This window comes from Calidris pugnax, unplaced genomic scaffold (genome assembly GCF_001431845.1).
Source record: "Calidris pugnax isolate Ruff unplaced genomic scaffold, ASM143184v1 scaffold24, whole genome shotgun sequence".
Classification (NCBI taxonomy): domain Eukaryota; kingdom Metazoa; phylum Chordata; class Aves; order Charadriiformes; family Scolopacidae; genus Calidris; species Calidris pugnax.
This window is the reverse complement of record NW_015090922.1, coordinates 2845645-2860530: the sequence shown is the minus strand read 5'-3', so window position 1 is coordinate 2860530 and position 14886 is coordinate 2845645. Positions and strand designations below refer to the sequence as shown.

At 41.7% G+C, this 14886-nt stretch overlaps 1 protein-coding gene across 3 annotated transcripts in view; it reads left to right on the top strand.

Annotated features, from left to right (window-relative positions):
- DISP1 (dispatched homolog 1 (Drosophila)) overlaps window positions 1-14886 on the top strand; it is an 82470-nt gene that overhangs the window by 39050 nt on the left and 28534 nt on the right. For 2 of the 3 annotated variants that reach the window (XM_014950864.1, XM_014950866.1), the window contains exon 2: window positions 13495-14031. In XM_014950864.1, coding sequence (XP_014806350.1) covers window positions 13526-14031 — 506 coding nt within the window. In that variant the 5' untranslated portion in view covers window positions 13495-13525. Of the gene's footprint in view, window positions 1-6515; window positions 6629-13494; window positions 14032-14886 lie in introns of those variants that run through there. The other variant, XM_014950865.1, reaches the window with a different exon arrangement.

The window sequence follows — 14886 nt, the reverse complement described above, 5'->3', positions numbered from 1 at the left end:
AGAACTACAGTCGTCACCTCATTTGCTCTGAAATGGATGAGATCCCTCTACTTTCTTTTGCTGTGAAAGTGAATGAAATGAACAACAAAATGCTAGTTTTCTGAGATCTGCAACATAAACGTTTATGTTGCACCTAAGTGTTTATATTGCACACACATTATATGGCAATACCTCTGCAGCGACAGTAAATATTGATGTTGCATTTTAGTTTCCCTGAAACTAAGTGCAAAACAATGGTCCCTATCTTTAAAGTAATCAATACCGTAGTGTTTTAAAAGAATTCCTTACATTTCAGGACTTTGCTGTTTCCTGAACTAAGAATATGAATTTGAAAAGGTGACTTCTCCTCTGCCCCCGTAGCTGAGGTAGAAATAGTGGCAGCTGTGCTTTCTGGATTGTTGCTGTATGAAGTCCTACAAACGATGGGAGAAATGCAGTTCTTTGGTATTTCTTTGATTATAGACAAGTTAATCTTAGAATGGTAGTTACAGTAACAATATTAGTAAAGTTCATTTCTCCTGTCATTTGGAAAAAAATGAAGTGGGATAGTCGCTTTCACCGTGACATCAGCGTGGTGGTTATGGTTTAAATACTGGTGTCATACAAGTGATGGAATTACTACTTTTTATGTCACTTGTTTATTTTACGTTCAGATAAAGCATTATGTTAGTTTTTCCCTCTGGTCAGTCTGGACTATTTTACAAGTGACATTACACATGTGTGCACTTACATAAGATACGCTTAAGAGTACTTAGTTCAGAGTGGAAAAGGTGCACCTGTGAGAAAGGAATGTGAATGAGAAAGTGTAACTGTGTGTAAACATGTTTATGCAGCTGCATTTTAATATAACTTATTATTGGAGCACTCTGTCTAGAGAATAAAACTGTTATAACCGAAGACAAGCTATTAAAAATTCCTTCAAAACATTGGGAGCTGTAGATAAATCGAAAGTATAGAACTTCAGTTCTACTTCCAGATTTATTTGTACTTTAAACAAGTTTTCTTCATATTAGTATCTGAAAATTGAGATGCTAATAAAACTGCCTTACAAACTTTCCATATTTTTGCATAGTATTAAATCTGATTTTATTTTTGTTTTATTCACTATTAATATACAACCTGTTCGTTTTTTTTTTTTTAATAACGTAAATAACTGCTTCCAAGGTGAGGATTTTTTTTTAATTTACTAGCTTTTCAAGATTTTTTATGTGATGTGGGACTTGAGTTCCTGTGGAGCCTCAGATATGCATTTCAATTCAGAGTACGTATGATTTGGAAACATACAAAATAAAAGATTTATCTTTATTAGATCTTCACTGAAAAATCATTAAACTGATCTTATATTTCTGTTCTGTAAGTAGATGAAACAAGACAGTTTTACGTTTAATAAAACTCAGCCTTCATGTGACCTGGCTTAAAACCTCAGGATCTCAGTGAATAAAGTTAGAGAAATGCTGCTGGAGTGTCTTGTTTCGGTTGAGGGGGAAAAAAAAAGACTGGAAAATGTCACTATCCTACTTCGAGAGCTTTTTAAAAAAATCAATAGAGGAAATAGCTTAGAATCCTGCTTTATTTGTTTGCAATATCATACTGAACTGACTCTTTAATTACACTAGGGACTGAGAGCGCATTGTTCTAGGCACTTTGTGGACAATGAAAGACCTTCTTTGCCCCCAGAAATTTATTTCTGTGCTTTGACTTTGTGTTATTTAAGATGATGTGACCTTAAATGTCCAGCTTCCAGAATATTAAAAGAATGTGTTGGTATCTGTTTTATTGAATGTAGCGTGTAGGGTTTAAATTTCCTGCTTACAAGCCAGAAGTCCTTTGTTTATCTGAAAAAAAACAAATAGAGCATGATCAGCAATTACATCTAACATTTCCCCTGTCACTAGTGCTGGAGAAGACTGCTTTGCAAGGCTTAAAGATTTTTTTTCAGCCTCTGTACTCAATTCTCAGCCTTTCCTGAGGATATCAATTATGAAAGATTTTGCAATGAAGTCTGGATAAGTGGGAACTGGGGAAGGACATCCAATTTACTTCATGTCGTCTATTGATCAGACAGTGTTTCATCCTCATGGAGCTTATGGAAGGCTCAATACTTAAGGCTTAAGCCATAGGTATATGATGATACTAAATCGTTTTTTTCTTATATTATGGATATATTTATATGAAGGTCTGTCTCCTCCAACCCTGGGCAGGGGGAGAGTGTACAGAAAAATGCCACTGTAAGAGGATGTGAGTTTTTATGTTTAATATCTTTTATTTCATTCACTTCCTTTTCTTCATCCTGTATATCAAAGAAATAAACCCGCAGATCTAAGTACAGAGTTTTTTCATTGCTGGGTGCTTTTGTTTTTATCTCTTAAAATATTCTTTTTCATCTCTGAATGGGTAACACAGGTTGTGAATCAAATTCTCTGTCTGTTTGGGGGCTTCCAACTGCCAATTCTGCCAATTCATCTCAAGGGTGATGCCTTATGAACTCAGCCCTTCTGTTTTCATGCTCTTTAGGTCTAGGAGCGGGTGACTCACATTTGTGGGGCTGCAGTCTCAGATAAGTCACTTTTTGCCTTTTCCTCATATTTCTGGATCCCTGGTGTGTCCCATGTACTGCTAGAATCTGTAAGGTCCCAATATGTGTCCTATGTGCCTTGCAATAATTGACATAGCTACTGCTATCTCGGCATCACCTGAAGTGTTGCATGAAAATACCCTTTAGTGTGAAAAATAGGAAATAAATGGTTGGTTCCCTACCATATTTCTCCTACTGCATTGTGGTTTCAGTGACATTTGGTAAATTGCCTGCTGCAGGTCCTGTGCTGTAGCATCTGAGGTGCCATAGAGAATACTGTGTCCAAGAAAAAAAACACCAGTCAGGAAATTCTGTAGTTGGATAGGAATTGTAATAAAAATTCAATGTAGCTATAATAAAATACTTGCAGAGTACACGTGCTGCGTACAGAACTCATTCTGTCATTTTAACCTCTAATTAGCTCTTCCATTCCATATTCCCTTATTCTCCCTAGTTCGTTAGGAATTCAGCAGAATTTCTACAGCACCTGGGGTACCTTCTGTCTGGCCTTTGAGGATTTCCAAAGCCTCTTGAGTGTTTATCTAGTCCTTCAGCATCAGTTTGTCCCCAGAGCACCCAAAAAGGCCACCAGCTCTCTTATTAATGTCCAATGCTGTCAAAGTCCTTCAGCTTCTTCGGAATCTCTCTCTCTTTACAAGACACTGCTGTGAAAAGCGGAATCTGTGTTAATGTCCTGTTAAGCTCATAGAGGTGTTTGGAGGCATCCAGGCAAGAGAAGGGGCAGAGAATAGCTGTGGCTGCAGCATAGGAACTAGCCAGGTGGCAGCTCTTGGCCATGGCTAGCCAAAGCTAGCAGAGCTGGCCAGCGCTATCATGGTGTTATAAGAGATTGTTTGCCCATTTTTCTAAGTTGAAATGATTTTTCTTTGATCAGAACATGCAAACTACTTTTGCCCAGAGCAGCATGGCAGCTCTTCTCTCTTGAAGAGCTTGAAGTTCAAATCACAAATGTTTTAAAGTAACTTTTGGAATCTAAAAATAATAATCTCCAAGATGGCGTAATAGTCAAATTTTATTCCACTCATTTTGTCTTTAATGCCTAGTGAAGCTTTGAGAGTTCATTTTATTTATGATAGAAATTCTGTCGCTTGTAAAAGATATCAGTAGATCCACAGGTAAGTGGAACTTTCTGGTTGATCAAGGATGGTACTGACTTAAAGCAAGGCTGAATGAGTAGTGCAGATGTCCTGCAGATTCTCAGTACGTGTGCATTTCCAGCTGGCAGATAGAGCAGAGCGTTACTCATTTATCTTCTCGAGCCTTCCACAGATCAAATTTGACAGCCCGGATCTGCCTTGAATCCGTCTAAATTCCTCCATCCTTCTCCACCTTCCCCTGATTCTTTCCTGTACCTGCACTCCACGTGCTGCAGAGCTTGCTTGTGTTTCCTCATCGCTCACAAATGAGAAATCAGCATTTGCCTGGTACCACTGGAGATGAGCAGTGGGATAAGCAGCAGCATGAAAAGCTGGATGTGGTACAGAAGGGGGTGTTAAAGGGTGTACGTGGAGATGCCAAAACCAGGAGTGTGCTGGGGGGACATTGGACAATTAAGGCTCTGCGGGGACAGAGCGTAGCGTGGGAGAAAGGTTTCTCAGTGCTGAGTCTGCTTTTCAGAGACTGTGAAGGCCGTTATGGACTACAAGGCTGTAATTCAAATCTATGATACAGTATTTAAATCCAATTTGCACAGGAATCATTTTATTAAGCGTAACCTCTGAACACACATGATACAGTCCTTTTACTACCGTCCTTGGGAACAAAGTGTCTGCAGCAAGTTGGTGCACTAAGATAGGATAACACTATTTTGCGCAGTACATATAATCTAACAGCTTTAATAGATTTGTAATGCTTTAGATTTTTATAGTACTTTTTCTTCCTAGATATCAAAGCAGTGAGTATTTTTCTTCCTAGATATCAAAGCAATGAGTAAATATTCTCTGCCTTTTGTCACTTCTTTGAGGTGGTTAGCAAATACAAGTGACGCGGTATCTGCAGTGAACTGATAAACAGTAATATTTGCATATTTAAGAAATACTTTTATTAGTAAATAACTTTTTCAAAAATACTTAGAGTTCTGTGACTTTGGAAAAGTAGCTTTGAGATTATTCTTGTGATGCTTCCAGGCATATATTACATGTTTCAGATATTCAGAAAGTGAATACCATCTTGTGGTCTTACTTCCATTCTGAATTATGGATTGAAGTTACCTGGTTTGTAGTGCTGCTGTTTTGCTCAATAAATATATCTGAGTTTCTTGTAGAAGAACTGTCCTGGATGATTAGCTCTGGGTGGAAAGGAAGTTTTCTGTTAGAAATCCATTAATGTTACCGACCCAATGTTCTAGATAGGATGCTGATGGTGTGGTGGGAGGTGGAGACAGGGCAGCTGATGCCAGGGAGATTTTCCAGTTGAAGCTAAGTGAGAAAGGCAAGGAACACTGGTTTTAAAATAAAATTTTAAAAGTTTCCCCTTAAAAGTAGGGAAGCAGCAGAGTCTCTCACTGCCTGTTAAAGACCGGATCCAATGAGCAGGAAGAGCTGCCTTGCATAAAATCTTGGACCAGAGTTAAGATGCATAATTCTAAGGTCACACTGAGGGGAAACTGAGCCCCAGTGTTTCCTTTTGGTAAGATTTTGCTTTGCAAAGAGTAAAGATGCTTATGAATGAGAAATTCCTTTTGCTACAACTATCTCAATTTGACCTTGAAATCGGAGCTCCAGTATTTCAGTGGAGGGGAAAGAGTTCTTTAAAAAAACTGGGTGGATTGTGACCTGCTTTGGAGTGGCAGGGGACTTGGTTGGCAAGATCTAGCCCAGGAGGATGCTGAATTCTGAGGTTTGCATCTGAGATACCCAGAGCTGGGGAAAAAACAGAAGTCATCTCCTAAAACACGAGGCTCGTGAGCAGGTGAGGCTCAGTAGTTAGCTTGTGCAGGCTGAGACCAGTTTATGGCATCTCCCATAGGAGTGGTTTAAAAAGCTCCTCGTAACGCAGCTCTGCAAATTGGGTACAGAGTTCCCCACCTTAATACCGAGCTCTTCCTAACCATGACCTGCTGCTTTAGTCTTGAGGTCCTAGAATTGAGGCTTTAAATATCCCCAGAAATTGACGATCTCTGATTTTGCATTTTGACTTGTAGGCGACCAGACTGTCTTCTCTACTCCTGGAGTTTTCAGCTTTTTGCATTAATAGCCTGTAAGAATTCAGTTTGTATTTATAAAGTCTTCTAAAACAAAATGTATCTGAGGAGTAGGTGGAGGTGGTTGCTTTTGGACGGCTGTGTCCTGAAGTGCTCAGGAGTGAAGGAAGCACAAGAAAAGGCATTTTAGGTACAAATATTTTACAATCTGGTGTGTGGGGGAGCCTATTTTTTTTCCAAATTGTTGTTTTTTGGTGGTGTTGAAGCGTCAGAGAGCTTTTGTAAGAAATGCCTGACAACCAAGGGCTGAAGGAAGAGTTTGGGGCTGGGGGACGGGACGCGCTGCTCTAATGAGGGCTGAAGTGAGTTTGGAAAAACACTCCCGGTGACACTCACTTGCTATTCTCGGCGTCCTGCCTCCCCCAGCTCTTTCCGTTTCACTGGCCCCGGTGGCAGAGCCGATGCCACTCGTCCCCTTCCTGCATCTCCACGCGTGTTGGAGCTGGAAGACGAGCCCGGGCGGCCCCGCGGCTGCAGGTCCCGGGGTGGAGGGGGGGGGACAAGCTCTTCGCCTCCGGCCGCACCAGCCTTAACGGAGCCGGCTCCAAAAAGGGGGCTGGAACCCAGGGCGGGGAGCGGCCCCGGGGCTCCGGCGGGGGAGGAGCCGGCGGGTCGTTGCCGGGTCCCTGCCCCGCCGCCGGGAGGGGCTGCCCCGCTTCTCCCGGCCCCGCACGGCGGCAGGGGCTCGGTGCGGCGCTCCCCGCTGCGGGACGGTGTCGGGGCGAGCGGCGGAGCGGGACCGGCTCCCGGGGGGCTACCTGGATCGAAAGGGGGCTACCTGGATCGGGAGGGGGCTGCCCCCTCCGTCCTACTCCTCCGGCTCGGCTCCGGTAAGCGTTAAGGAGCGCGTTACCTTGGATTTCCCCAAATCTGGTCCTGGAGCGTATCTTGGGGTTGCAGCTGGAACAACTCGGGCTTTCAGAAAGCATTAGGGTACGGGCTGAACTAAAGACTATTGTGTACCTTCGGTTTATTTACGCTTAAATGCTACTTTATTATTGCAAGTAGACTCCTGGGCTTGTAAAAGCTTACAGCTGGGGAGAGGTGCCGGAGAGCTTAGAACAGGACCCTGCCAGCACTAAAGGGCTGCTGAGAAAGGAAAACATCCCTCCCCGGCTCCAGATCGGGCTATTTCGGCAGATGCACTATTATAAACCTCATATACCACTTTTATCATTTGGCTTGGCAAAATAGGAGACTTAAAACCAACATAAGAGGGGGGGAAAGCAAGAGGGAGGGAAAAAAAAATATTAAAAAATCCCTTCTTGCCTGTGTAGCTTTCGAAGAAAATGATTGTTGGACTGCTAGTGTTAAAAGTGCTTTGCTGTGTTTTCTGGAGCTAAATGCAAAGAATGCTCTGTGTTTATCAAATAGGTGTGTCTGTTGGCATATACCTGCTCACTGTGCTGTGGCATTCTCACCAAGGGTTTTGCTTGGTTAATATACAGTAGTTGTAAAATTATGTTAGTGCATCTATTAAAATATGAAAAAAAAAATGCTATTGTTAGTAGCAGATTCCTTAAAGATGCTCAAACATAGTTTTTAAATTTGGAAAGAAAACAAAAAATCTGCTTCTAAACAGCTGGTCGAGAGGCTTCTTAACCTCTTAGGTAATGCTGATACAGTCAGGGTGACGGTAGGTATTGCTGGAGCTGTGTGCTCAAGAGTAGTGCTTTTGTGTCCCTTCACAGCTGTAATAATTTAAATGTTAATCCCCCAGCAAGATGAAGTAAAAACCTGTGGAACTTTCAATGCAAGTAACTCCTTTTACATCCAGAAAGAGACATATTTTGGGTTTTCCCCCTCTGTATAAGCAGGATTAGAGCTATTTTGGATCAGAATATTTCCAACTACGAAACTTCAATGTCTTTCATACGGTCACGGAAAGTCAGTAAGTTGTGTAAATAAGATTTAGTGCGATGACAGTGTTGCAGTTGTAAGCAGCGTCTGGGCTTGGGTTGTTGGGTTTTTTTTAACAGCTTTCCATGCTTTTAAACTATGCTGGTGTATACCTGCTTTCCAGAACTATGCACACTTTTTTTTTTTCTCAAAGTATTATTTTTTGTTGCAGTCATTTCTGTTTGTAGCTGTATCTCTTTCCAAAACTCAGAGTATTTGAAGCTTTTTCAGATTTTTGTAATACATTTTTTTTACCATTTCCCCTGCATATATATGCTTTATTATTTCTTTTAATAAAACTTGAGAGTAATACAAATTCTGTGGAAGAATTTTCAGATCTCCTTGTTGTTGCCTCTATTTATAGTTTAATTATTTATTGTGAATTCTGACTTTAAAAAGACTTTGTAGTTAAAGCACTGCAATTGATTTCTCTAAGTGGTCTGCTGTTGCTTTACTGTTTGTGCCAGGAGAAGTAACTTTAGGTTAAAAGCAAAGCAATAACCTATTTCTGAAGTTCTGGAGAACACTCTTTTTCCCACTCTTTGCAATATTTCCCAGCTCCCTCACCCCATGGCTGCTGCTGGTGGGCCAGTTTGTCTGCCAGTTTGGCAACACTGGTTCTCCAGTGCCCATCTGGAGCATGAGCTGTGATCCTGGCACGGTGACATCTGGAAACTCCCTGTCACAGGAATTGCCATTCCCAGGCCAGCCTGAGATGTGGGAAATTAACTCAGGTTGTCTCAGATTCGGGATGGGACAGCTTCTCAACCTCTTGGGTTGTGGAGAGGGATGGAAGGGCTGGCTGGCTCTCCAAACACTTGCCACGGAGAGGGATGGAAGGGCTGGCTGGCTCTCCAAACACTTGCTACCAAATGGAAGAGGGGAAACTTCCCTTCTGAAAGTCTCCTCTGCTTTGTAATTGTCTTCTAACTACTGCTGCCTGGGGAAAGCATGTAGATTGCTGAAAATCTGCTCATTAGCAATCCTCGTAGTGAGGCAGTTGCATTAATAAGGGTATCACCCAAACTGGTGTGCTGATAAAATTAATTCTTTTTTTCTTATGTAGAGAATCTTCTTGAAGACAAAATATATACTTGGAAAAAAAAAGTGGAAAGGACAGGGAAGGCTTGTTCTAGTAAGCGCCTATGTTTTGTATAGTGAAAGCTTTTCCAGGAAGACTAGTGGTTAAACAGCTGAAATGGCAAAGCAAGAATCAGGGCATTGAGAGAAACCAAGCACCACATCTGAACTCATAGGAGTAAGAGCTAGAGAATTTGAAAAATGCCTAGCTGAGAGCCAAAATGGAGATCAGCAACCATAAAACATTAAAAAGCTGTTTGACTTGCTAAAGACCATTGCAGTGATAGATAACTAGATGTCTCCCATAAAATCCAGTATCAAAACACCAGGCACCACCTGTTACTCCTGCAAGCACTGAGAAAAAGAAAAGATGCCAAGAATTTTGGGGAGGAAAAAACCTTCCTTAAAGAGTGGCTGTGCACTGACTGGCACAGAAGACAGAGTCTGGGAGGGGATTGAACCGGGTTTACAGATTGAGACCAGGTAACCCATTTGCCACATTGAAAAACTTCAGTGTCTTAAGGGACTACAAGGCCATTATATGGTTAAAACAACCCTCAACACTTAGCTGTTCTCTGTCATCTTCTAAAGATCTATAAATTATTTGTACTAATATATTAGGTTGTACTAAATTTCCACTACATCATTCCCTCTTGAATGTGCACTTCTGTCATTCTCAATTGCAGGCATTATGAGTCCAGATGGGATTTGTTGAACCAATGTTTTTTTAAGTCTGTTTTTTTGGTTGGTGTTTTTTTTTTTTTAAAGAAACTTTAAAGCAAAGAAAAATTCTTTCAGTTGCAGCCAAAGGAACAGGTGAACTTAATCCAGGCCTAAAAAGACCACGCTAGTTAGGGAACACCAAATCCTACATAGTTTCAGCGTGGTACAGCATTACTTTATTTCCTGAAGGGCTTGTGGTGCAGATGGCCGATGTCTGCGGGGTAAGCTGGGTTCATTGTTAGCTCCACAAATAATAGAGGGATTACTCTATAAAACTGTCACCAAGTAACCTTGCCTCTGCGGGCTGTGGTACTTCCCAGATATGACACTCTTCCAAGCTGGCGTGCTGAACTGCATGGCTGAAGTGCTTTCTTAGCAGTTACTGTTACCAAGCCTGCAGTAATTAAAGATAAATTCTGGTTTTCTTTCCTTAGCGGTCCAGCTGGCATAATTTCTAAATAGATGTTAACGTTTAAAATACCTTGTGTCCAGCTAGAGAGGTGGAAACCTAAGTGTGATGGATTAAACATGTAGGTTAGCACTTTTTCTAATTGTATTTAATCTTCTGTTAAGTAGAGCTGCCTATATTAAAACCTATATTATCTACAACCTCATTATGCAGAATAGCTGTCTGCTGCTTCAAAGCCTTCAGGTGTAAAATGGTGTAAGTCTGAAAACCCCACTCTGTTGAAGAATACCAAATCCTAAACCAGTCTGAGGAACACAGGAAAAAATAAACTTCAGCATTGAAAGAACTCAGAGTTCTCAAAGATTGTGTTTTCAAAGATTCCAAGTTTTAAATTTTTTTCACGATGAACAGGTTCTTTGCTTTCTCGATCCATGTGTTATTAAAATCTTACTGTGCTTTTACTTGTTGCATTTAAACTGGCTTATTTGTGCATCCTCTAAAGCCCAGATTCTCAGTTAACTGTTTCCTTGGGCCATTATTGCTTCCCTCAGTAAGTTCCCAGTCACTGCAGCTGTGGCAGAGAAGACGAAATGCAGCAGAAAGAGAAGAATATAATCTAAGAAATATTTTGGTGTGACAGCCACAGGTGAAGTTTTGCTGTCAATGGAGTTTCAGTCGCTGGTACAGAGCGTGACACAAACAAAATATCATACTACATAATTTTTAATACTCTTAAACATGAGTGAAACAGAACTCAGATAACATTAGACTTGTGGAGTGACATCAACAATATCACATTTGTTTAGAAAAGCTAAATGAAAATGCTAGAGAATTGGTCTGAGTCCCAGTGCTTAACTGTGATTGAATAAAATACTGAATCAGACAGTTACTTTCAGCATGCGGAGTGGTCTGGCTTACCCTAATATGGCTCTGAGAGAGCTTCAAGGTGAGCAGGTGTTTCCATTGCCTTTCTCAAAGACTCCATGAAAATGGACAGGACTCAGTAGTTTCTTAAGTCTTAGGAAGAAAGAAAGAATCGGCATCATCTGATAAATTTTTTCTATCTTGTTCAAAAGGAGAACAAAGGCAGAATGATATGTTGTGGTGCTACTGATGGTGATCTTTGGCGCTTTTTTTTGAATCTGCTAGTTTCTAAAGAGTCTTTCTGAAGACTGTTTAAACCAAAAGGCATACAGGTAGATATTACATCTGTTCCAAATAAAGCATTTAACCTTTGATTGTATTAAATGGAGGCTGCTGGGCTGTATGCAGCAAAAGCTATAATTCCATTGTCAGCGTTTGTGAGGGGCAGGGATGAGCTAGAGGTCCCTAGCCTGGGTGCCTGTGTTGGCACTGCCCAGCTCCCCTCTCCATTTGGCACATGTGTGCCTTGCCCATAAATGTGTGATTTTCCTTTATAAAGTGATATGAAACAGCTACTGAAAATGACATCCTCTTATCTCAGTTGCTGCACGCTGCAGGTATCTCTGGGCTTAAAGCAAGAGGATGGTGCATCTGTCTTCTAGAAGGGCCTAGGTCTTTGCAGTGTCTCCATTCCTTATTTTCAGTTATAATAGTCCATGGGACAGTAACTTTGACCAACGTACAGCAGTTTCAAGTGATGATATGGATGTGTCAGACTAACTTAGAACTGTAACATCATCAGCACACAGGCTGTCTCTGAGCAAACGTGAAAATAAGCGGCGAGAAATTCCTAAAAACGCCGCCGGCTCTCTCTGCCTCCATGTCCACCTCTCCCTCCATCCACTCCAGGGGCTTTGAGGCTGCCCTGCAGCGGGAGGCAAAGCCAGGCTGCTCAAAGGTGGCGGCGTTTCACAGGCCGGTGTGTCTCTTCAGACCCAGACGCGGTTTAACCAGCCACTTGAATTTACTCCCCTCCGTGGGCTCGGCTTCCCTGGGCCAGGGGAGGGGGCACCCGCCAGGAATGTGTGGAATTGGGGGCTGGAAAAAAATATGCAGCGTATTCTGCTGTTCTGAGGGGCTCTCTAAATGGAAGTGATTTCCCAGGGCATCTGGCTCCGCACATGATCTAGAACAAATAGCAGAGGATTAATTTTGGTTTCAGAAGTGAAGGATTTAGCTATGTCTAGGGGAGGTGCTGCACGGGGGGGCAGCCAGGGGGAGAGCATTCCACTCTCCAAAGCACTTTCTGCTCAGAATTAGCATTCAGGCAATTAAATAGCTCAGCTGGCTGGGCAGGCTTAGCTCTCTGAGTGCTCGGCAAAGGTATTGGGGAAGAAAAAGAGTCAGAAACTTCCTTGCTTATCTGGCTTAATCTGCATGTTGTGTCTTTCTGCAGAGTTCGGTGTCTGTAATGCAAGCCTTGCCATTTAGGCTTGGGATGTTGTTGGTTAAATTCAGTATCAAAAAGGTAACATTAAGTTAGCCAAAGCAGTTGTAATTAACTGATTCTGTTCTTTAAGCACGTGTTGGTTTATTCTTTTAACTAGTATGTAATTAGTGTTCTTTCTTCCTCCTCCTCCTCTCTCCTCCTCCCTCCTCCCTGTGGAACTTGGGAAACAAATTCTTATTTAAGTGTGATGTTTTACCTTTTGTGTTATTTATCAAAATAATAATCTCCAACTTATTTTCAAAGCTTATTAAAGCACAATTATACTTAACACAGAGGAAATTGGCTGCAGCGAACACCTCAAACAAGTTTTGATTTTGAGCCAAGCTCTTAAGTCGCCTTTCCAGTGTTAATAGTTTTCACTTATTTACATCTTGCTTGAAAAAGACAAGACTTCAGGAGAAAATCTTTAATATCCTTTATTTACAGCAGTCCTTTTCTTACCTGCCTTTGGAATACATGTCACTTGGAAGCATGAGCTTCTCGCTCAGTAGTAATTGAATCCTGGAATTATTTGGTTTTCTAAACTTGGGAAAAACATGTTGTTGTATTCTAACTTCTTAGTATTCCTAACAGTTCACTTTGGGCTGCTGCTAAAGACCTAGTCTCCGATGCAGACATTTGGGCAGATGTCTACTGAAGTGGCTTGATTTATTTAAATAAGGCATTTTAAAATAATTCCTTCAAAAATACAAATATGCCTCATTTTCAGTAGAAATTAGGCATAGGAAAGGAGGCTACTGAAACCAGCACATTGATTATTAATGAATCTCCACTGTGTGGTGGTGTCTCCTGCTGGCTTTTCAAAGCACACAGGCAACTTGCAGTGCAAGGTGGGGATGCTTACACAGTTTTTACCAAAACCTGTTCTCATAAATAGTGGCTATTACTTAGTCCTGTGCAAAATGATCTTGTTCCTGTGCATCTCAACCGTTACTTGTTAGCTGTGAGCCAGAGACTCTGCAATGTCTCTTCACTTGCGTTACGTTTCGGTTCAATCACTGGGCATTTACATAACTTCACTCTTAACTTTTTGTTGAACAAACGAAAGTCCTTCAAACCATTCCTGTCAGTATCTGTGTGACTCCTTTCCATTTCCCTGGGCTGCGAAAGATGAGTATGAGAGAGGAGCTGTACTCATTTTAATCTAAAGTTATTTCTGAGCATCTGAAAACACCGCAGCTCTATAGCCTTTGCTTTATTTGTTTCTTCAGGACCATCAGGTATCCATCAGGAGCTTGGAGCATGGCCATGAGCAGCGTCAGTGACCCCGTGGTTCTCAGCAATGGCAGCATCTTGTCCAACGCTGCTGGCCCAGGTATCGTTGCGGCTACGGACGGAGATGTTGCGGTCCAACAGCTCCCATCCAAGGAACCACCAAGAGCAAAAGCGAGTCCAAACGGCTGCCTGCAACTTAATGGTACAATCAAACCCTCCTTTCTGCCTTTAGACAACCAAAGAACTCAGCAAATGTTGTCGCAATGCTGCCACCCCTGTCCGTACCATCATTCTTTAAGCAGCCACAATAGCAAGCAAGAATGTCACTCGGTGGTTGGCAGCTCAGCACCATCTCCCATGACCTCGTGCTGCGTGCAGCCACATTCTGAGTATTCAGCCTCTATTTGCCAAAAACACCCCCCCGTCTATCAGCCTGCCTGCTGTCTTCAGCCCTCCCCGTCCTTCTGCCTTCACCAGCAGTGGCCTGACCATTTTCAGCATCAGCCTGTGCAGCAGCACATAGCCAGGATAAGGTAAGTGACTGCATTCGTTCTCAGTACGGGGAACCTTTTCCATAACTATCTTATTTTCTGAGAAAAGAAGATGATCAAAAAGGAAGATGAACCGCATTTTGTCCCCAGTGTTTTTGTAAGTTAATCTTTGATGCATTACCAACTTTTATTTTTGTCAGAAGAAAGCAAGTCAGGAAATTAGTTTTGTTGCACTACATGAATATTCCTGAATTAGTTCTTTCTGGGGGGAAAAAAGGCTGTTGGTTTTTGTTTTTGTTTTTTTTTTCTTGGGGATTCTTTGGAAGCTTTTTAACTCTTTTATGAAACTGAGTGTACACTTACATTGTGTGAAACAAACCAACACAGAGATAGCTAAGAAAACACTGAAAGAACTGGTGTGTTTACATGGTCAAATCAAAACCCACATTTCCTAAAAAAGACGCATTGAAAAATGCTTTCAGCAGTTCTATTTGTAAGTGTTTTTTCTTTGTCAGGTTGGCTGGTTCAGTGAGTTGCCCCTGTGTCATTTCAGTGTATGTATCTGTTAAACTTCAAAGTTGTGCAATGGTTGAGAAATTTTGAATTGTTCCAGGCTTTAATCCTTTCTATCCTCCACTTCATACAAACTTTCCTCTCTCTATCTGTTGGCTTTGGAGCTCCAGGGACAGTAGACCAGCTCCAAGGAGCAACAACTCCAAGGAGAATATTCTACAGCTCTCTGGTCCTGGGAAAAATCAGTCAATCCAAGAAACAATTTCTGAAAATCCAATTCCCCATTGCAGTAAGACACTTCTAAGCTTTTGTGCAAGGTTATTTTTTTCTGAGTTGCAGTTGAGCCAAACTGGATGAATTTTGACTGGGGTAGTAACAGTTCCC